The sequence below is a fragment of the Zerene cesonia genome, chromosome 4, assembly GCF_012273895.1.
Source record: "Zerene cesonia ecotype Mississippi chromosome 4, Zerene_cesonia_1.1, whole genome shotgun sequence".
NCBI classification, from domain to species: domain Eukaryota; kingdom Metazoa; phylum Arthropoda; class Insecta; order Lepidoptera; family Pieridae; genus Zerene; species Zerene cesonia.
Window position 1 is genome coordinate 1,978,665 of NC_052105.1, and position 24,025 is coordinate 2,002,689.

Below are 24,025 nucleotides of genomic sequence, written 5' to 3' on the forward strand. Positions count from 1 at the left end.
TAATGGAAAACAGTGATTAGAATATGTTTAATTAAAGAATTAGCACTGTAATTGAACTTATCAACATTACCAGAATCGAAGAGCCATATCTTATCCGATATAATATTTTGAATAGCTATGATACATAATTTTGTTTAAATCGAAGAGATTAAACGGCGACCTGGACACCGCTGTGCATCGAAAAAATGTATCGGCTTTTTATTGTGTCGTTGTGTTTCGTGTTAAGTGACAGCCGGTGTGTTACTGTCGACTTCGAGAAGGGGTTAAGTGATGATTTCACTAACCAGAGCAGTCTGTGCGGCGGCCAGGGGATGTGGAATGAAGGCCGCTATGCGGACATAGGTGTGACGCCTCCCCACGAATTAAGCACGAAGTTCATTTCACCGAATACTGTATTGAGCTGCATTGGCTCGTTCGCGTTCAATATAACAGCGGGAGGGATTATCGAGGTCAATATTTTTATGGATACGGACAAACAACAGGATCTTATATCGATAATAGTGAACGAATTTGCCGGAAATAGTGAGGCGACGGTGGCACAATTCATGTTGGGGCCCGGGACACCAGGCTTCATTCGTGGCTGGAACTCCGTGGCTATGAATATGGGCAGTTCTGGCACTTACAGGGGATATGTGAGTCTACTTATATATTTGTTTAACTTTAACGTTATGTACGATAAATTTTTAAATTGTGATTACCCTACCTGTAGTTAGGTATTGTTTGAAGTGTTTTTAAAATTCAAAAGAAGGGTAAGTGTTATATTGTTGTTACTGCGTAGGTATGTGTAAAAGAGACGATTGGGTAATGAGGAATCTCTCTTTTTGCGTCTCATACAAACAGTAGTAACTGGACTGTCAACTTTTAAAGTATGATAAAGCATAGATTTTTCCAAAAAACTAAAATATGTTCTTTTATCGATATAGTCAACATACGCCCATCTTTGTTCCCCTATGCAGTTTTTTTTAATATTTTGAACTTTTCGGCTATTTTCGTACACTGATTGGAGCAGTGGTTATGAAGGTGGAATGCAGATAAATGAAATAATTAATATTAATTTTGGTCATATACACGAACCTTAGATTTTTTGGTTGATCTAACCTAACCCTAACTGTTGATTAATTTTTGATTATCGTACTAATATTATAGAGGTGAAAGTTTGTTTATGGATGGATGGATGAATTTATGGATGGATGATACTCTTTCACACGAAAACAGCTTATCGTATCTGTATGAAATTGGTCCAGAGATAGATTAGTCTGGATTAGCACATAGGATACTTTTACTCGGGTCCCGCGCGGGTGACGCCGCGGGTTACAGCTAGTATATTCATAATTATGGAACACGACACATACATGAAATGCCTTTGTTAACTATAAGTGTATTTGAAGTGGCGCGAGCGTAAACATCAAACAATAATAATCTTTTATAGTATCTACGACCTACGTAAGTTATAAATAATAATCGACTTTATTACGCAAATTACCATACAATTTATATTTAATGGTAATCTTTTTACCTACTGGATAAAGAACAGTCCATCTGTAAACTGAGGTAGGTAAACTATTTGGATCTTTCTGGACTTTAAACATCATCTTATCTACGCTTTCTTTTTGGATCAAGTATCAAAATTCTTTAACCCTTATTGATCCATCTTAACATAGACTAGGGTAAAAAATAAACGTATCTAGTAACTTTTACATCTGCAAAACCAGTAGATATGAATGTTTTTTATTCTGTGTTTAATCACATTAAAATTATTCCATTGATTGCTGTTCAGTGGCAGTACATTTAATGTTAGCTCAAAATTCGCGTCATAATCGAGTCAAACTAATTAGAACGAATAGGAAAGACTTAAAGAAACTGTTCCTACTAGTCTATTAATATGAAACCTTATTTAAGATCAAGCCTAGTATAAGGACATTAAAGATGTCTTGATACTATATTCAGTAGGTCGTACATATAATGACAGAAAGAAAATATCACATCACTACAACAAACTCTTTTGTTTCAATTTAGATAATTGTGTCTGAGGTGGATATGGTTTGCGCGTGAAGCATCTAATAATGCTACTAATATTACAAACGTGAAAGCTTGTAACTATGGATTTATGATGTTTGTTACTCTTTCATGCAAAAACAGCTTATCGTATCTGCACGAAATATGTTTTTTTATCTAATTTTATTTTTTTTATAGAGACAGATTATAGTCAGGATTAGCACATAGGCTTATTTTTCCCGGGTACCTTGCGAGAGATACCGCGGGTTACTGCTAGTATCGCATGATTGCGTTCAAGTTTATCTAAAATCAGTATACTTATTACCAATAAGTATCGTATATCGCTACAGTAAGAAGCGATTCCTATTAAGGGTAGATAAATGGAAATCAAACTCCAATACCATTAATGACACTAAAATTAAAGCACGAACAACGTAATATGTTTACTATTAGGCACCTGCAGTATTCATTTCTAATAATATCAAGATTACATAATAATGTTCTTAATAAGAATATAATAATATTCTTTAAAAAAATCTCACTTGGGAAGCATTTTACTGTTATAAAACTAAAAATTGTATCATTATACAACTTAATTGTAATTGGAAAACGAAATAAATAATTATGTCATAATCATAAATACATTATTAAGCTCATAATAACCATTTCCTATGAATTTTATTACGATATCCACTTTATCACAATGCATTTAAGATTATCTGTGCAATATTTTGGAAGTGTTTTGGGATTTAATTAATCCTTAAGAATGTGTTGATAAAAAGATGTGTCATAATTATGAACATGCGTTGCGCCCTTGCCTCGCTTATTTCTAGTAAAATATATTTATATCTAAATGTCACCACGGTCAAGTACTTCAACAGACTTTAAGAAGTTTCTCTATTCCACTGTATTTTTTTGTACTTGATTCCTTAAAGATTTTGTCTGGGTGAGCCTTACGGTGGAGAGGTGACGTTGGTGTTATTACCTACAAGCCCAAGAAAATCTTTACCATGGTAATTAATTACCGTGTAATTTACATTCATGCCCTTTTATTTTAAGCTATGCAAAGTTAAATCGATTGAACGCAGTTTTTGTTATAAATCATTTTCAAATAAAATGCGTTTTATGTTACAAAAATCCAAAACATAAATGTATAATCATGCTACGTAAGTCTAATCAGTAATGATGATGATATCTCCCACTTCTTTTATTTACCTGTATACATTACGCATAATGGTCTCTGTACAGTATGTCATGCGATATTTTAGTGATAGGTACACATCCTTATCCACATTGAAACATCCATCCATATTTTTGTTGCATATATAACATATTGTGATGGATTTTAAATTGTTAAATAAAACAATTATAAAAAAATCATAGAAAATTCCTTGTTATAATAGGTAGAACGTTTTTAGTAACTTTAATAAGTAAGAACGAATATTACGTTAGAAAACAGGGAAACGACGAGCGTGTTAGGTTGTCTCCGAAACACCAAACGGAATGAGTCGTGGTATATGGAAGTATCTTGTCCTCAAGGCCTTTCGGCCATGTCACGAATTTCACTATATGGTCTTACTATAATAATCACATTGTATCGTCAGCATAAGGATGGTTTTCGTGTCAAGCAAGCTGACCTCTATGAAGCGTTTTAGAATAACGCGTAGGTATCAGCTTGTGCGGTGCATAAAGCTACGTTTCGGTTGTCAGCGTGATTCTAAAACTCACAGCTAAAACCAGCCTTAGAGCCATAACAATTTCGCGACGTGTATATTTGAACATTGAGAACATTATTTTTGAGATACTTTTTCGGTCTTTGAGCGTAACAAATACCAAATGTAGTTAAATGTAGTTTAAGCCACGATTTCGTATTTAAATGGTCTATTGCCAATTTCACCAGTTAGTGAGCGACATGTACAAAGATTAGAGAGACAAATGAAATTAGATAAATGAGGTCTAATATATATACATATATTATGCAAGTAAAATATAATAATTGCGTCTCAACGTAGATCCGTGTCCAGTGCGTATTAAGTCTTAACGGTCTCTTTTTGAATCTACGTGGTCAAGCGTGTTACTTTTTGTAACGTCACAGATAACAGAAAATACAGAAAATTAAGGCGTAAACGCCACAAAAGTAATCTCCGTTTTACGAGTTAGTTCAAAGTCGCGATGCCCAACTAATTGACATATTATTGTTATGATATATAGCCTTCACGTTCTACGTTCACTATATTTGATAAAAAATTAATTTCCGATAAAACTTATGTCATATTTATGAATAGCTTAAATTATATTAACAATTTCCTACAATGGAAATGATATATGTTTGACGTTATCAGACTGCATTAATTGTTATCAATGATTAATAAAATGCTAGAATGCCACTTGTGTGTGTAATTCAGAGAAGGTGCCAACTCTCTAAAATATTTTATCGTATTTAAAATCTTATGAATGAATGCATGTTTTGGTAATATTTAGTCGAAGCTCGGTATAATATGCTATTATAATTTCGGTGGTACGTACAGATTAATGCACGCTCCATTTAAATAATATTTTTAATGTTTTAACCTTGAATTCGATAAACCTCCAATGTTAGGATATTTGATCTACTTGCTGCTGTTAACATATTGCATTGCATTAAAACTAATAATATAATAACAGTAATATCTAATACATTTGCTATACAAATTAAAACAGGCGTAAGATATTTTTCTTTGTTCCTTCGAGCATACATGTCTAAGAAAATCTAAGCTTATAGATAAAACAGCAATTTATTTTTTATTAGCAATGTTGTTGACTAGCGACTACAGTAAATTATTGTAAGGGGTTCACTTTTATATTGCTTTGTATTGTGTATAATATAATAATGATTTTTTACTATCTTTGTCTGTATTTATTATAGTTTCTAGCCCACGGCACGCCCGTGTAGTAAAAGAAAGGATAAACAGTGACCGGTTTATCTCCCCACAGTTCCAGCTCCGTTCAGGGTAAAAGTTCTGTTTCACTCCTTGAGTTATAACCTATCTGCGTACCAAATTTTATACAAATCGGTTTAATACCTAGGGATAAGTCTAAGAAGAGACAGATAGACAGAATTACTATAGCATTTTTAATGTTATTCAGTAACGTTAATACGATAAACAAGTTTATCAATAAATAACTACTAGTTTTTACTACTTCAGAATAGTCATTCCGATAATATTTATCATCAAGAAAATAGAGAAAGATAAAAAATAGTATATTATTAAAAGGATAAACGAAAAGATTTTATCAGTTGTACAAGTTAATATGTCCAATATTTGTGTTTTCAATGGAGTTATTTAATGTCTGTGTTGCAAAATAGCAAAATAAACGAGGATCTGTGTAGCCTAAAATATTGTTTTATTATATGTTACTAGCTGATCTGGCAAACGCTGTTTTGCCTTACTCTTATCATTTAGGGGTGTGAAAAATAGATGTTGGCCGATTCTCATAGATATCGGATAAGCACAAAAAATTTCATCAAAATCGGTCAAGCCGTTTCGGAGGAGTATGGCAACGAAAACTGTGACACGAGAATTTTATGTATTAGATTACGCTTCTGAGTAAGAATTTGAAACTTGAGATGAATTCTACAAATAAAATTTTATATTAACTACATCTATATTAAAATATGTAAGCATCATTGTTTAATAATGAAGGAAACATTAGAAATATCCTGACCAAATATCCTTGAGCATTTAGTAGCTCTTTGAAAAATTCAGTTGCGAATACGATAAGAATGTTAAATAAAACCTTTATACAATTTTTTTGCAAAATTAATAATTGCCTATCCATTTGTGTCAGTACCTATCAAGTCAAACTAAACATTAGTTTCCGAAATGATACGTATTATATTCTACACAATTTTTCAAACTTTTGCGGCTTTGGAGTAGATAAGGTACTTAATTAATTAAAAAGTAGTTAAAAATTAACCATCAACTCGCAAAGAATATGTAAAAATTCACTGTAATTTTTTATAGATAATATTTTTGAATAAAGATTGAGAATACTGCATAAAAACAGCTAGCGTTGCGATTTGCTCGTAAACACGCCACCGCCATCTGTTGCCACTATAGTATAGAATATTATTTTATGAGTATATTATAACATCGATTAGATAATATTATTTTTTTCACTCGACTTTGTCGTAATATGTTATATATAATCACATAGATGGCATTGATCACAATCATTCAGATCACAATTTTCAATAAGCAATTAATTTAACAAAATCTCCAAAATTTGCCATTGTCTCCGAAGTAAGGCCTTAAAAAATTTTCAAAGTAAATATTCAATATCAGAATTGATCATATTGGTTTCTTTTACAGTACCACCAACTCAGGGAATACAATTTTTGCATTGCAGAAGGATGCAATTAAAATATTTAAAATATGCCATAATTACCAGTTTGCAAATTGTAAAATAATTGATATTATGTAACATATATACATTCAAAATCAGTCGGCAATGAATTAGAAATACGTTCTCCGTTTACAACTCGTAAGTAATCTAACGTCTACGAAAACCTACTAGCAGGAGTTAATATTACACGTACTCAACACGTAAACTCATTAACTAGTTTTTTAAAGTAACAGGCTTTTTTATTTCTATGCTCGACTTAACATTTGAAATCGATGTAGGTGGCGACCTTTTTTTAGTGGGAAAATCTCGCATAGTTACCCACGGTTCGCGGGGAAGAAGCCGTGGTTTATGTCGGATTGCTACGGACTACAGCCCCACTGTGTTCCGTCAGGCCGCTTTAATGAAGGGGCCCTTGTGCTTGCTGGTAATCGTTTACAACCATATAGGAAACTACATAAAGGTGCATATAGTTTATAACCGTTCGTAGGGTTGTTCATCTATATGTCTAATAATAATGCTAATTTAATATTTACTAATAAATATATAAAGCTGAAGTGTTTGTTGAACACGATAATATCAGGAATTATTGTACCGATTCACCATCAAACATAATCCCCGAGTGCAAAATACATATTTATGAAACACGGGCGGAACCAGGGTGGACTGCTAATTAACATTAAATTTAAATGAGTATTTATTTCTTCTTAAAAATCCTATTGTTTCTTATTAAACACTTAACTTAAAGTAGGTGAAAGACAATCAGCGGCATTCATGATCAATATGTAACTTAATATAGGTATTTTATTCAATTGTGGAGTGATCTTTGATATATATCGTCAGTTGATAGAGACACACCGCTAGATATTAGATGAAGTCTTATTTCATTATGACAACATGATCATCGCTACTGTTTGATTTCTGTATTCAGATTTACAGCTTGTTTTGATTTGATTCTTAATCTATGTATTTAAAAAATATCCCCAAATGTGTTGTTATGCGTAAATTAGACAAATCTCGAATTCGGATAATTTTCGTTTTAATGTTTTGGTTAGGGCATAAGGGCATTTCTTATGGAGAAAAAACGTACCCATAATTAATAAACCAATCTAAACATAGTCTTTCAGTCCATATAAAAACCTTTATATTTGTCAGTCGTGCTGATACGACACTGCATACCTATATTGTCTGACAAGAAACATGGTTTGCTTGAAATGTCATAAATAAATGTATTATCTTTATAATCTGATACTGATATATTTTTATGATTATATTTACGATTATTTGACAATTACAGTTATAAAGTTCAATCAGTGCCGCCTTAAATTCTATGGTTAGCGGGGGCCTTTTTTATAAAGGCATTATCTATATTGCAAATATGCATACAATAATTGTATTTAGTGTGTTGCAATTCATCATTCGACTTTAAATATTTATAGAGATTATAAACTATAAGATTGCTTATAAGTAATAATATTACAATTAGGTTTGCATAAAGGAACACGACGGTAAAAATGTTTATTTCTATGGGTATGTAACTTCGCTGGTGAGAAAAAATTTAAAAATAATGTAGATTAGATATTCGGAATATTTATAAACACTCAACACTTTGTATTCTGGCGTAATTAAGGATGTATCTACTTAGCTGTGTCACATTTCAAAAGAATATAATCTTACAAAAAATATATCCCTTTCGTTCTTTTAAACAAAAATGACGCATAGTTTGCACTAACAAACGAGTTGCGACAAAAAAAACTGCCTGTTTTATTTTTGAGTCCAATAAATGACTACATTTGTAAGTTTTTTTTTTGTAAATTTAGACTCTAGTCACCGTGTGTATAAAATCAATTAGACATTCGACTAAAGAACCTCTGCTGTAACGTGGTTTTTTATCCTACAACTTTTTAAACTTTACCATTTATTTTATTTATTTTTTATTGTAAACAATAAAAAACATGTCTATAGAAGTTGTTGTAATGAAATGATGTAAAAAATATGTATATTTTATGTAATAATATGAAATTAGTGAATGATACATTAAATGAGAAAGTTGCTTTACAAACGGTTGATTGGCCCAAATGGCTAAGAATCTCGAGTACTTTTCGATACAATCATAAAAAGAAACAATCAACGCTTTATCAAAATCAGTTAATTAATTTGTTTTAGCATTGATGTTATAGACAGATACAAAGATACAATAATTAGACACGTCAACGCCATTTATTAATTTAATACATTTAATACCCGATTCTATATAAACAACGAAATTTTGCCAAACTGTAAAACAGTTTGTTAGCGATGCGCTCTGATAATAAAACCATAAAATTAAATACCGCAGGTTATAAATTACATAATTAAATCTCTATATTTTAAGATTTAAAAGTAAAAAAACCCTTAAGAATTTATTCAATCCTGGCATAGACATTTGAAGAATGTCCCTTTTTAATTGAACCTATTTTTATTATCAGCCAGTAAAATTGGTACGTATAACAAATTAGGGGCTTTTTATTAGTTAGATTTTCTTAACAACGAAAGCAATTGATTTTAAATATATAGGAAATGGCTGGCATCTAATTACAACAACTAATTACTAAATCGTTTAAATGTAATTATTAGTAATTTGAAAATAACGTTACTTGTTTTGCTAGAGTGGCGTTAAGCTTATTATAGAAAAAAACAGGTAAAAAAAACGATATATATATTCAAATACATATACGCCAAAATGTACTTTATTCTCTTTTGAGACATATCAATATTCCGTGTAATAAAATTGGCAAATTGAATTTACCTGAGAGTACATTCGTTAAAATTATCTATGCTGAATTAGATCGAGATCGTGATATGAAAATTTGAGTAATCTTATCAGATTGATTACAATCTTGCAGGTAATTGTCCTTTGAAGTGTTAATCTATAGCTTCCAATAAAGATGAGATAGAAATCTCCAAGCCGATCGATCGTTTTGATAGAATCTTTTATTTACGTAACGATGGAATATATAAAATAATATTGGAGGTACGATTTGTGCAAATATGTACTTTATTACCATGCATATAAAGGTTTAATACTTGTTATATTGTGGTAAACAATCACGCACAGCCTATAGACACTAAACTAATTAGAGAGTTTACAGTGTTATGCACGATATTAAGTAGGTGGACTTCCTCTTAATTTTTGAGTATTGTCATACTATTAGGCCTACTATATTAGTAACTACATTTTCTGAAAATGTTGAGAAAAATAATGTCCAAATAAATATAGCTACTCTGGAAATATCGCTTCGTCTTCAAATGTCAATTTAACCACCTTGAAATTTAAATGATTATTTATTTAAATTTTCCCTGCATTGTTTAAACTGTAAATAATGAAACAAATGCATTTACCATTAATATGAAGTATTCAGATTTATCTTTAAAGTGCTCGTGGCTTAAGGTTATAGTTAAATGAGTAAATTATTCACCCCGTGATTTTCTTCATTAACATACATATATATAGAAGTACCTATTCTGTGTCATTATCCAACAGTACTTTTATTTATGACTAAAATGCATTTCACATGAGATAATTTTGGTGTAATGAGGACATATTTTTTTAATTGTGAAAAAAGAAACTCAATTGTCAAATGTAAAAATAATAAAAGATCTGGACTTGTTCCGAAAATGTAATGTGATTGTCATTATATTTTCAGAAAAATAAGCTAAAATAATTAGGTTCTTATTTTCTATGTCCTATAATAAAATTTATAAACGTTTACAGCAATTTAGTTCTATAACCGTAAAATAAAAGCAAATACTGATAAAAATAAAAAATATTTAAAATACAATTTTTTCCGCGCGTTTCCTGTTTTAAGAAATAAGAATAAAATTCATTTCAAATAAATAATAGAACTTCCTACGTGCGGTATCGTGTATAAAAATATAAAAAATGTGTATATTTCATGAAGACAAGAAATTTATCTAAGTTAAAGAACAATAGTTTGAATAAATCTGTTAAAACTCATTTTTCACTTTTGCATAATAGAGGAAACAAGGCATTATCATGAAATAAAATAAAAAAAATGTAGTGTTTTCTTGTGTTTGATTTTACGCGAGTGTTGTACATTTAGAAATGCAAGACTTTTAAACAGACGTTAAACGCAATTTATTCATTATATTATTGCATATTATGTAGATACATAGCAAACTTTATCTACGAAGTCATTTCAAATCGTTTATTTACTGCATGTAACATGATTTCACAAATGGTACCTATATTCATTACATTAAAAAAATACTTTCACGAGGAGTACTTTCCTCGTATTTTATTATTCAGGAGTATTTTTTAAAGGTAGACAAATATGAAAAATAATCCAATCAAGTGCATCCGTATAATATCTACATATATTTACCGATTAGTACATAAAAAAAGGAAAAATCTTCTTTAACTTATCGGATTGGAAACCGCCGTTTTCAAAAACACGTTTTGTAGAATGAGTCTTATTGAATAAATAGTTGTTCTAGTTAGGGTCGTCGGTATTAAACGGTGTAGATTATGACGAATGTTTTTATGTTATATTTAATCTTTGTATGATATACGAAGTACATGAACTATTAGATAATCTGTGATACAGGCGAGGTAATGACCGAATTTCCCTCTACGATCCTATCACAAGAGTATCTATTTTGATAATTAAAACAATGTAGTTAATAATTAATAGTTTATTTGTAAGGATAATGCATTTTACAATGTATTTGAGGAAAATGGTTATACGCTTCAGTAATAATTTTACCCCAGCCAAAAAGATAATTTTGAAATCGACGATTGTATATGAGCTTATTCACTAGTAAAAAATACGAATCTTAAAAATATTTTCAGTTAACAAATGATAGTCACATTACACTGATTAAATTTATAGATTTAAGTCAGTTAACATAATTATAATAAACAGGTGGCATTTATACACTATTTCTCAAATATTTAGAATTGTATACAATTTGGTCAATGTAAAAATACTCTTTCTTGAAAATGTTACGACGTTTTCCCTTAAAAAAAGTGTTTTGAACGGATTACGATTCAATGAATCTTTAAATCAAAGATTATTGTTCGAATAATTACACAAAATCCAAGCTCATCGGATATATTAAAAGATAACAATCAAGTAATTTAATCTTATCGCTCAGATTTGGCCAGCTAATAGTTTTACTTAAGTATCATTTTGGTAATAGGCATAAGTGCCTTGAACGTGTTCTTGAAATACTATACGTTAATTGAGTTTTGTGAAAATAGTCCGTGAAAATAATTTAAGATTATTCAGTGCTTAAATTTTCATATCAAGATGTGTGAGATGTCGAATATTTATGTAATAACATGAAGCATGTGTGGTGCCTATATATTACAAGCATTATCAGTGATCGTTCAATTGGTTAATTATGAATTTGAAACGAAAGTGAATTTTGTTCATTGACACGTGCCGTTGCAAATACTCCGTCTAAAGAAATGTCGAAACGTTTGTTCGTTTTATTAATAACGCTATTAAGTTACACAGTTCTATGTGATGATTGTGTTAAATATGACTTCGAGTTTGATTTCGAGGGTACATTTCCGAACGATTGTGCCATGTGCCTCAATAGAATGCAGTGGCAATTAGGGAATTATGCGGACATATCTCTCACTCCACCGAATAATCGTAGCACGAAATTTGCGTATGCAAGGCACGATTTGAGTTGTATGTCGACGTATATATTTCCAATGGCTTTCAATGGTATATTTGAAGTGACTGCGTATATGAAATCTACGTCACCGGGTGATGCGTTGTCCGTGCTTGTGAACGAGATAGTTCCAGGCGGTTCGAATGGAGCTGTTGGAAATATCCCTTTCAGTGGAGAAGGATGGTTTACGAGAAGTACCCGCCTCACTGGTCCGGCTGAGTATCAGGGATATGTAAGTATTCTTAAGTGTAGGTTTTGCCTGCGAGATACGGACTTTAGAAAATAGTTGATCTTTGAAACTTTCGTAATGCGTGTATCTACTTAGAAAAACCAATTTTAAAAGGATTTTAACTATCTTAATTTCCGTGTGTATGTACTATCGTATGCACCTATCTACCACATGGAGATGGGTTATGGTAACCTAGAAAAAAACCACCTTAAAATGTCGGCATTTTACTTTCATATTACCTTCTCAGGCTGTGTTTAGCTTCCCACTTGTTCTATTACTAAGGCTATTTGTTAGCAGCCAGGATTGTTAAATTATTAGAATAAATAAAAGTTAGGACATGTTTTAGAAGTTATAAGATGATAGTATTGAATTCTATGCTAAAAATAATCACGCTAAGAATACGACTAATTTATCGACCATTTCTTTCCACATCGAAAGTAGTAACGAGTCGATCAAATTACGAGCTACTCGTATTACCCATAATGATTTAATGATTTTGATATGACGGTGCATCCAATTTTATCCGGTTCATTCCGGAATTGTGCAAACTAACTGCCAAAAAATGAACTGTCCCCATGAAAATTATCACTTATAAACTTTAATGACAAAATTTTTGTTTTTGCAAGAAAATTTATTAGACAGATCATTCGAAACGCCGTATAATATTATGCCTTTTCTGTTTTTTGTTGGTATCGGGTTGGAAAATCCTCATGGAGTCCCTCCGCCCTCGGGAAGGGCGAAGAGGACTGTCGGACCGACTCTTACTGACTAAAAACCAACCCGTGTTCCTCATGTACCCTGTGTCGAAGGACGGGTATCGCCGAAGCATTTGTCGCTATCCCCTGACGGGTATTGGCCCGCCAGATGGTCAGGCAGGCCCCGTCACCCACTGCGGCCGTCACCCAAACCGCAGGACTCCACTATGAGACGCGCGCGGAACACGACGCCGCTGCCTCGAGGCCTGCTGCTGGTCGGACGACAAGACGAGTCGTATTATGCCTAAGCCATGTCAACCTAAGCGTTGTCAACAAGGATGCATTTTGCTATGACTTATTTTGCGATGATCTGTGACTTAACTGTAAATGTAATAATTTATTCCAGTAAAGAAAACAATATCTAATAATATATTAAAAAACAATATATGAAGTCAAAACATTGTAGGTTGCGAAAAAGCTTCTGTTTTTCAATGGAACTGACCATTCTTTCTTCATTTGATAAGAAGTTATTGTTATCTATAATAACTATGATTTTCGAATAAGAATCAACTTTGCCCTATAGATAAGCAATAAATTAATAAACAAGTAACAATACGTATTACATTTAAATTAGTACGAGTTTATTGTGGGAGTCGAGCACGCTTCGGCACGAATTGGGCCAGCTCGCACCGGGGAAGTACCACACCCCCACAGACCAGCGTGAAATAGTGGCATGCCACTGTGTTTCGTACGGTGAGTGGGGGAGCCGGAGGTCCATTTCCTTTTCCTCACCCGTCCCAGTCCATTCCTTCTTTCCAGTCGTTAATCATTTCCTTTTCCTTTACCCCTTAAAAGCGGGCAACACCTTCGTAGAGGCACTACCTCTGCGAATGTTCATGGGCGGTGGTGATCGCTTACCATCAGGCGAACCACCAGCCCAGTTGCCCGCTATGACATAAAAAAAAAAATATATATATGAGATGCCAGCGTATGCCCTCAAATATGACACATCTATACGACATTACATTTTATAGCTGTCATATTTTTTTTACTTTATTTTCTTCAGAATGTTCAGCGGTGTAAATGAAATCAGTGTTAAAAGCATTTATATCCAAATGGCGAATCCCGATATTGTTGTATGATCAATAAGGAATCTAAGTTTTACCAAGTCGTTCAGTCATCATGGTCAATGTGACGGATGGAGGTTCCTAAAAAAGTTGGGAGATCAAAGTGCGAAAGTACGCTGTCCGCTGTACGCTTAAGTGTACAATGACCGCATGCTGATAAGCAAAGAAGTGGCTAAATTTGGAGCGCGTTTCCACAGAAGGTATCTTAGAAGAAGACCCTCTGAAGACCTCCATGCTAACCGCATGTTGCCTAACCCCTACTGCTCTATGACGAAATATCTGGAACTGACATGTGCATTTTCCACTACATACACCCTGTTTCTGATTCATACTTTACCTTATCGTTTATTTAGCTAAGCAGGAGATAATTTCACGCTCTATATCTATGCCTGCTTTGCATATAGCCTAATCTTTAAAGAATATGTTTAAATATATTCAATAAATTCTACTAAATCCCAGGGGCTCAATAATTATCTAATCTATTAAATTCCTCGACCTATTAGGTTTACTTCTAATTATGAATTATTTGAGAGAAGTCATATGGACCTTGATGTGTCTGTTAAATGTGAAAACACTACTGTTACTTTGATGGAAAGCTCATTTTGTTCCATAGAAAATTTGTCGTGTTTTGATTAGAAATGAATTGTGATACAAGAACTACGGGAAGTGCACTGCAAAAGTCATTGAATTCCATTACATTATTTTCCAACGATTTTCGGACATAAATTACGAATTTTTATCAGTGACTAAGTTCAATTTGGAGTTATATTGGGGCTATAATGTACGATAAATAGTAGTGTAAAACAGTGAAGAATGACGAAAAGCTGGTCCATTTTCATATTGTCGCTGTTGAGTTACCATGTGTCCTGTGAAGAGTGTTATAAGTACGATTTTGAATCCAATTTAAGTGGCACATTTCCAAATAATTGTACAATGTGTTTGGGGAGACCAGTGTGGCAGGTTGGATATTATGCTAATAAATCTATATCGCCGCCTAGTAATGGAAGTATGACATTTATGTACGCAACAGAGGAGCTTAGTTGCATGTCGACTGAAAGCTTTCCAATGTCAATTAATGGCGTATTCGAAGTGACTGGATATATGGAGCCTACTTCGCCTGGTGATGCATTGTGGGTGCTAATTAGTGAAATAGTGCCTGGTGGTGCGAATGTGGTCGGTAATTTGTGGTTTACTGAGCAAGGGTGGCTTACTCAGCAAGTTACACTCAGTGGTCCCCCTGGTTATACTGCCTATGTAAGTTTCGTATACTTTTGTTAAGATGTAAAGTTTGATTGAAAATATAGCCCATAGTTTGATTTGCGTTTAATGGTTTCGTGTCGACATTAAGGAAACAATGAAAGTATCGCGAGTTTTTCAATTTCAGTAAAATTTTCTATGTCAATTCCAAATATATACATATTATCTAATAAATTGAGATACAGATATGAGAAATAAAATCTTGCAATATTGTAACCGTGTTTTTTCATCACAACTTCAAGGCAATTAACTTATTTGCGTGTATATTTTTGTCCGACATTGTCAAAAAGGACAGTTGCTTAAATAAAAATAAAAAATTTCTTGTTCAGAATATTCAAGCCAATATTTGAATAAAAATAATCCAAATACAATTAATTGTTATACCCTCAACTTTCTATTATACTAGCTGCGCCTCTCGGTTTCACCCACTTTAGTCCGTATCCCGTAGGAATGTCGGGATAAAAAGTTGCCTATGTGTTGTTCCAGTTGTCCAGCTGTCTACGCACCTAGGATAGTATTAGTTATATATACGATAAAATTACATTACATCAACTTTTTTATATAAACACTTCCCATCTCCAAGGTGAGATTCTACCCAACCTCTTTAACACATTTAAAGCGTTAGAAATTTGCAGTTATTAAGCTGAGTGAGTTCAACCGCCGACCGCCTCCTTGGTTGGTGGTAAACGCGTGAGCGTAGAACCGAGGGGTCCTGGGTTCGATCCCCAGTGGGGACAATAAAAAAAAAATGTCTCGGTCTGGCAGGACACAGAAGGCTGATCACCTACTTGTCCATAAAGAAAATCGATCAGTGAAACAGATGTATATCATCTGCCCCATACCCCAGTAGGGGACACGGGACTTCACTTTTTTTTTTTTTAAGCTGAGTGAGTGAGTGATTTATATATTCATACATTTACTAGTTAACATAACATCTTCACGATATTTTCATACCACGCTAATCTACACTAGATGTCCAGGTAGCATTTGGGTAGGACTCATTTCTCGACTATTGCGTCAGATACTGATATAATACTAGCCAATCAGGCAAACGTTGATCCGCCATTAGACCTATATCACCTATGAGTATAAAAAGAAATTATATGTCGATTAATTTATTTTTATTTCAATGATTAAAATTAAAATTAAATTATGATTTATTTTAATGATTTTCTGTAATGCCATTGGCATTTTGAATAGTCACTGATTTATTCATTTGTTATGACGTCTCTAGTGTGTGATACTTGTATCTTATCTGCAAGGTCATTTCTTTAATCCAAACGGATTATTTGCATCTACCATTTTAATATTCGCTTCCTACCTTCGTCTTTCTCTGTCTTTGGTTGCCCAACATTCAGCCCAACAAACTTAAATAATCTTATTGTTATGGCCTTCATTACATTATCTCACGAGGGTGAACAATTAATACGTATAATATAACCGTTTGTTCCTTATATAGGCAAAATCATTTATAAATATTGATATACTTTTTTATGTATTGGGGAATACTTGATACCCAAGGCCTCTTTCAAGGTTATGTCGCATTCCTATTTCCTGAAACTCTGTCTTTCGCCGCTTTCGTGAAGAGGGACGGGTACTCTTTGGAATTCGTCGACCCCCTCTGCGACTATAATACACTTGTTACACGTTAATTAATTGTAATAAGAAAAAGAATCACTTTTCTCTTTTCTTTATTAATATCCGTTTACGAAAAAGTCATGGCTGATCATTATCTCTTGGTAATTATTGTGAAGGATTAAGGATTAATATAATCAATTTATAAAATATGTAGATAAGAATTAAAATGAATCGTTACAACATGATTGAAATCCAATTTCCTCGTGATTGTATAATTTATGGAAATCAGTTTTTACAAATGTCATGGATGATTTATATACAATTCTTTCCAGACGGGGCAAAAACTATTTTTAAAAATTATTCTTCGTAATTATCATTGTTTGTTATAGTGATATAGAGATGGAGTTTTTTATGATACGGGGTTTACTCACTACATCTTAGGTATAGTTAAACGATGTTAAGAACCAGCACCATCACATTATACCATCTCATTTTAATGATATGCGACAAGTTTTTTTACTAATTAGTACAACAAATAGATATTAATCATGCCATTACCGAAAATAATGTATTTGTGTCCGATATATCCCTGATAGGAATACGCAATGAAGTAAAAATGTTAACCAAATATTACTACATTGTTGCAGGTAACAATGCTAGGAGTGGCTGCAGCGGACTCTATAGTTCTTGTTGACTCATTCAGATATATTCCTCCAAACTATGACGGTGAGTGTAACATCTACGAGTATGAAGTAACCACAACAACACCGGAAGTGACCACAACAACAACACCGGAAGTGACCACAACAACAACACCGGAAGTGACTACAACAACAACACCGGAAGTGACTACAACAACAACACCGGAAGTGACTACAACAACAACACCGGAAGTGACTACAACAACAACACCGGAAGTGACTACAACAACAACACCGGAAGTGACCACAACAACAACACCGGAAGTGATCACAACTACAACAACACCGGAAGTGACCACAACAACAACACCGGAAGAAACATCAACAACAACACCGGAGGTGACAACAACAACAACACCGGAGATAACGACAACAACAACACCGGAGATAACGACAACAACAACACCGGAAGTGACGACAACAACGACGCCCGAAACAACAATAACAACACCGGAGGTGACAACAACACCGGAGATGACGACAACAACCACGCCGGAAATAACAACAACAACACCGGAGGTGACAACAACACCGGAGATGACTACAACAACAACGCCGGAAATAACAACAACAACAACACCGGAGGTGACAACAACTACAGAGATGACGACAACAACAACACCAGAAGTGACAACAACCATAATGCCGGAGATGACGACAACAACAACACAGGTGACAACAACAACAACACCAGAAGAAACAACAACGACGACACCGGAAGTGACGACAACAACAACACCTGAAGTGACAACAACAACGCCGGAAGTAATAACAACAACAACACCAGAAGTGATCACAACAACACCACCACAATGGACAACTACTACAACACCGGAAGAAACAACAACAACAACACCTGATGTGACAACTACCACAATACCGGAAGTGACTACTACTACAACACCGGAAGTGATTACTACTACAACACCGGAAGAAACAACAACAACATCACCGGAAATTACAACAACAACACCTGATGTGACTACTACCACAATACCGGAAGCGACTACTACTACAACACCGGAATTGATTACTACTACAACACCGGAAGAATCAACAACAACAGCAATAACACCGGAGGAGACACCAACTACAACTACACCGCAAGTGACCACAACGACAACACCAGAAGTAACCACAATTATAACAACACCGGAAGAGTCAACAACCTCGCAAGAAACAACAACTACACAATCGGAAGAAACAACAACAACAACAATACCGGAAGAATTAACAACAATACCTGAGGTGACAACAACCACACCCCAAGTGACAATTACTACAGAAGAAACAACAACAACGACAACACCGGATGTGACCACAACAACAACACCGGATATCACAACATCTACAACACCGGAAGAAACAACTACAACAACAATATCTCCAGAAGAAACAACAACTACTACAGCGCCCGCGACAATAGAACCGGAAGTGTCAACTACAACCACTCAAATAACAACCACAGCACCAGACGTTACGACTATAACTTCAACACAAGAAACAACAACAACAACACCTAACGAAATAACAACGACTGTTGAACAGACAACTATAGATTATGATACTACATATTCAACAGAATATACGAATGACTATACAACAGAAATAGGGTCTTCAGCTTTTACAGTAGACACAACAGACACGCCAATAATAACAATAACTCCAACTGATGCAACTACCCTAACACCGGAATACTCAACGGCTACTCAAGAAACAACCTTAGGTTATATAACAACTACACAAGAAACTTCAACCGTATCAACAGTATCGACTGACGATGATTTAGATACAGATGGTCCTTATACAGAAACAGATATGTTTTCTACGTCTGATTATACATCCACCCAATCTTTCTCAACCCCTACAACCGAAGGAACTACCTCTGACAGCTCTGGCGGTGGGACAAACGACCCAACGACTCCAACAGGATCCCCTACAGGCTCTACAATCGAGTCAGAACATATAACTACAACGGCAACCCCAGTAACAGGAACGCAAGAAACTGACGAAACATATAGGAATCCAGATATAACTACATCAGAATGGACTTTAACTACAGGAGACACAACTGACGGGCAGATATACACTACACTCTCTACAACAGAAAGTCCTATTATAATCGAAGAGAATTGTTACAGTTTTTGGAACGCTTTCACCATAACGATGGTGACGTTACTTTGTCTTATAATGGTTATTATAATTGCTATTGTTAGTTATTATTTAGGAAGACGGAAAGGTCTTATAAAAAGTTCTCTATTTGTTGATTTAGATTTACCCAGGCCGTATCGAATTCCCAGAGTTACGAAATTAGAAAAGAATGCTATTTTGTCCAATTTGGTTTAGTTTATTAATTTGATTTTAATTTATAGTTCTTAATAATAATGTGTGATAAAAGGCGGGTCCTGTATAACATTGATATTATAATTTAGGTTCTAATAATTTATTTGTGTTAATGTTTAATTTTAGATGATAATTAATAATAATTAATAGGTACAATAAGTTTAATAACATTTATCATAGATAATGCCGAAGGCTCGTTGATCTTAACTGTGTCGTTTAATACGAAAAGTATTATGCAATCCAACTATAAATAGGATCGTTTTATAACATTATAGGTGTTATTTCTAGCGTATTAATAATGTAAGTTATGAAATATCGTTTGTATTTAAATTTGTCGAAACAGTATTTTCCTATTTTTATTTGGAAAGCACTTTTGTTTTTATTCCAAGTACCTTATTTGTGTTTAACTTTTATTTTTGTCAAATCTGTATTTAGTCTGGGAATCCTGTGTAGTAACTGGATTCACATGAGCTATCCAAAACTGGATATAATAAAATAAGTGATGTATACATTTTATTAGAGAATACCTACATTTAGAAATTTATGTTCACATAGGTATTATATTTACGCATGTTTTTTTAAGTTACTGTTCTTTATTTTTTGACGTTGATACTGGAGTTGTCATTTTATTTATTTTGGAAAAGAAAGTGATTTTAGTTCACAAGATAAGTATAGCAAACAGGAAAATAAATTGTCGAAATAAGACTAACGTGACAGTTGTATTGAAAAATACCATAATAAAATATGATATTCGTACATTCAAATAGTTCATTTGACACCCTCATTTCAGTTGAATTTAATTAAAAATGTCATGTATTGTCAGAAGGAAAAAAATTTTTTGCAATAGGCAAAACGCTAAAATTTAATTTTGAAATTAGGCGGAAGTCTAAGAGATTCTCAATAAAATAGGTTTTATCTATTCTTTGAATCAAGATATTGTTGTAAAGCTAGTAATAATGTAAATACGTACCGGATGAGATTACGTGTTGATACAGAAAACATTCCATGGAATTATATTTTAATCCATTTAATCCGAAATAGACATAGATATGGATAAGTGTTAGGCAGTATTAGAAGTATTCAGTAATCGCTAATAAATAAGTATGTTATAAAAATTGGAAGCATGAGGAAAGAAGAAAATGGAGTACACATAATATAATACATTTGGCATTTTCTACAATATTTAAACATTTGCAAAGAATTCTAAAATCTCCACGTATATCGACTAAATTAAAAAAGTAACATAACAGCAAGTAGCTAAGAGTTTTGTCTTACTTAGTGATCCGAAAGTTGATACATTTTAACCGTGATTCCTTACCTACTACGAGAAATGTTAAATAAATAAGAGATTTGGATGGAAATGTACTCTTAAGTGATAATATACTACGTAATAATAAAACTGGAAATCAGTATTAAAAGATTAAGGATCAGTAAAGGTCGATAAGCATATTTATTGGCTTCTGGTGTTCAACAATCTTGGTTTATCATTTGATAGACATGCGATTGTTGCATACCGGCGAAGCATTCATCATTATCTTATCAATAGTAATGCAAGTTCTTATTCGAATTAAGGTAGATTATCCTATATTTTTATAGAATTAAAGGCACCTTTAGTTTAATAATGACCGACAGATGTATTGCGATCTGAGTAATTTCAAAGTTGTCTTATTAAATTACTGTAAAGATTAGAAAAAAACTAAAAATAAAATAATCACATTTTTGACATAGTAATTAAGTACTATTCTTACAATTCTTCGGTTGTATGTGGCTTCTCTCTTTAAATTATGTTACAGTAAATTTTGTATCTAAAAGAAAAGGGTTTAGAAGAAGTTTTAATACTTATTTCAAACTAAATAGTGCTACCACCACAAGTTGGACCACTAAAATCTCCTCTTAATTGGTTTAGAACGTGAGTGTTATAAAACGTCTATGTGACTTTTGTTTCACTTGCCTTCTTTGCAATTTTGTTTGCCTTCGACCTTTGCAGCAAGGCTAATTAATCCAATAATGAAATTAAAGAACAATCTTGTTCCTGTGTATCAGTAGAACGCAATTCTTTTGTCTGTCTGTCATAGCGGTGATGTGACGTCGTGTTATTGTATGCGGAGTGCAGACCTTCGCTGTTATTGGCCTATTAGCTCCAAATTGGGACGACTACATAATATTATGGTTCTAAATATCAAAGTTAATTTTATTCGCCGTTTCATCAATAAATCGATACATTTATTATGATTGCTTATCAAAACAAAATCCTGTAATAAAACTGTATTAGGTCTACAATATCAATAGGTCTCTAATAAAAAGGATTAATAAATTTATGAATGTTTAGAAATGGTGTAAAATACTTACATTTAAGAAGGAAAAACGATAACACTAAGTTCTTTGTCTACTAATATAGGTACCTATGTACAATACCGTACCAAAGTTGTTACTCAGACATCAAACTAAAAAACCCAAACAGCAGTTATAACTTATAGCATCTTAGTCCACTGTCTACCACCATGGCCCACCTTAAGGCTTTTATGAATAAATCGCTCTACTTATGTATATTATGTATATTTATCAACATACACAGAATATTGTATACCAGTGTGACTTACATAACATTCACCTGCAGCCACTTAAGGTCTGTAAAAGCTGATTACCAAGACCTTAATAGATATCACTGAGTATTGCGATACATCCTTGGGGAAAACCCCAAGTCAATATAATTCCCTTATTTCTTAAATTGAGGCTTTTACATACTTCCTATACTAGATTGCTTAATATGGATACTCGGGGTCAAGGCTCTGTTTCGTTGATAAAAAACCAAGTCTGTGATGACTCATTACAAATTTGTAAATTTAAATTTAAATGGATGTAAATGTTCACAGTTCACGTAATAAGAACAATAAGTCGGAACAGTTTCTGTAATATATCTGTCTAGTTTGTTGGTATCGTAAATAACACATATTTATCGTAATAGAAATATGGAATGAATAAGTAATATATGGTCAAGGACTAGGTATGACTTGTGCTCGTAAACTTTCGGGTTATTTTGTATTTGGGGGCTTCAATTGCAAACTAGCAAGATAAGGAAAGGATAGTATCTAGAAAGAAATGCTATGCGTCAGTTTCAAGAAAAAATTTATTAAATGAAGTTATTACATATTTGTGGTATAACATTTTGAATGATGAAAAAAAAAAATCAAATGATTGTCAATGATAACTAACGATGATATTGATTATTGATTACAATCTTGATCTGTATCGTATTAAAGGGTTACTTTAATACGAGTACCGTGCAATATTGTTTATTTGCTACGAAATAATTAGCATTTTTTAGTTCTATATTTGTTTGCTTTACTATAGGTGAACTGACAGCGGTCGCGCCTATAAGTATTTCTTCACACACGTTTTAGCTAGTGTTACCTATTAGAGAAAAATGTTCTACTTTTAGCCATTGTTTTAACTAGAAACTCTAAAATGTTATATGAGTGGAGTAAAATGTCACTTACACAATTACAAATAAATTTAAAAATTACATTTTAATATTATTGAGCTTAGACACTAAGAACAACTGTCTTAGTGAAAAAGAAATATATAAATACACCGAATTACGTATTAGTCATTATTAATTTGCAATGTTTTGTTGATGAGATTCCTTGTGACAATGATAAGACAATTGCACTTAGTTCGTCATATCCGTTAAAATTAAATGTGTGATATGAAAACTTCTAGAAGGTATCAATAAATTTGACAAATTTTCTTTCATGTTGCACCAATTTTGTTAAAACATATCACATTTACTATTAATTTTGGAATTATTTTATTAGGTTTCTTTGGCACTATTAACAATTTTCATGACACGTTTTGGGAAATTACTTATTTTTTTACTTTAACAAGATTATTCATTCAACATTGATCTATTTGTTAATGTTTTATTTCAGTCGAGCATGCTTGGGCACGAATTGGGCCAGCTCGCACCGGGGAAGTATCACACCCCCTTAGAAAACCGGCGTGAAGTAATAGCTTGCTATTCGTACGGTGAGT

At 33.1% G+C, this 24,025-nt stretch overlaps 1 protein-coding gene across 1 annotated transcript; it reads left to right on the forward strand.

The window, feature by feature from the left end:
- Positions 1-185: 185 nt before the first annotated feature.
- LOC119839774 (mucin-2-like) lies at positions 186-19,996 on the forward strand. Its single transcript, XM_038366214.1, has 2 exons — positions 186-632; positions 17,597-19,996. Exons 1-2 carry the CDS (start codon positions 186-188, stop codon positions 19,994-19,996), a joined length of 2,847 nt encoding a protein of 948 aa, XP_038222142.1.
- The last annotated feature ends 4,029 nt before the right edge of the window (positions 19,997-24,025 follow it).

Bases quoted from the DNA above. Each gene is read 5' to 3' on its own strand.
- LOC119839774 (XM_038366214.1), top strand. From the start codon at position 186: ATGTATCGGCTTTTTATTGTGTCGTTGTGTTTCGTGTTAAGTGACAGC. The intron at 633-17,596 runs GTGAGTCTACTT...ACATTGTTGCAG, and splicing joins CTGGCACTTACAGGGGATAT to GTAACAATGCTAGGAGTGGC.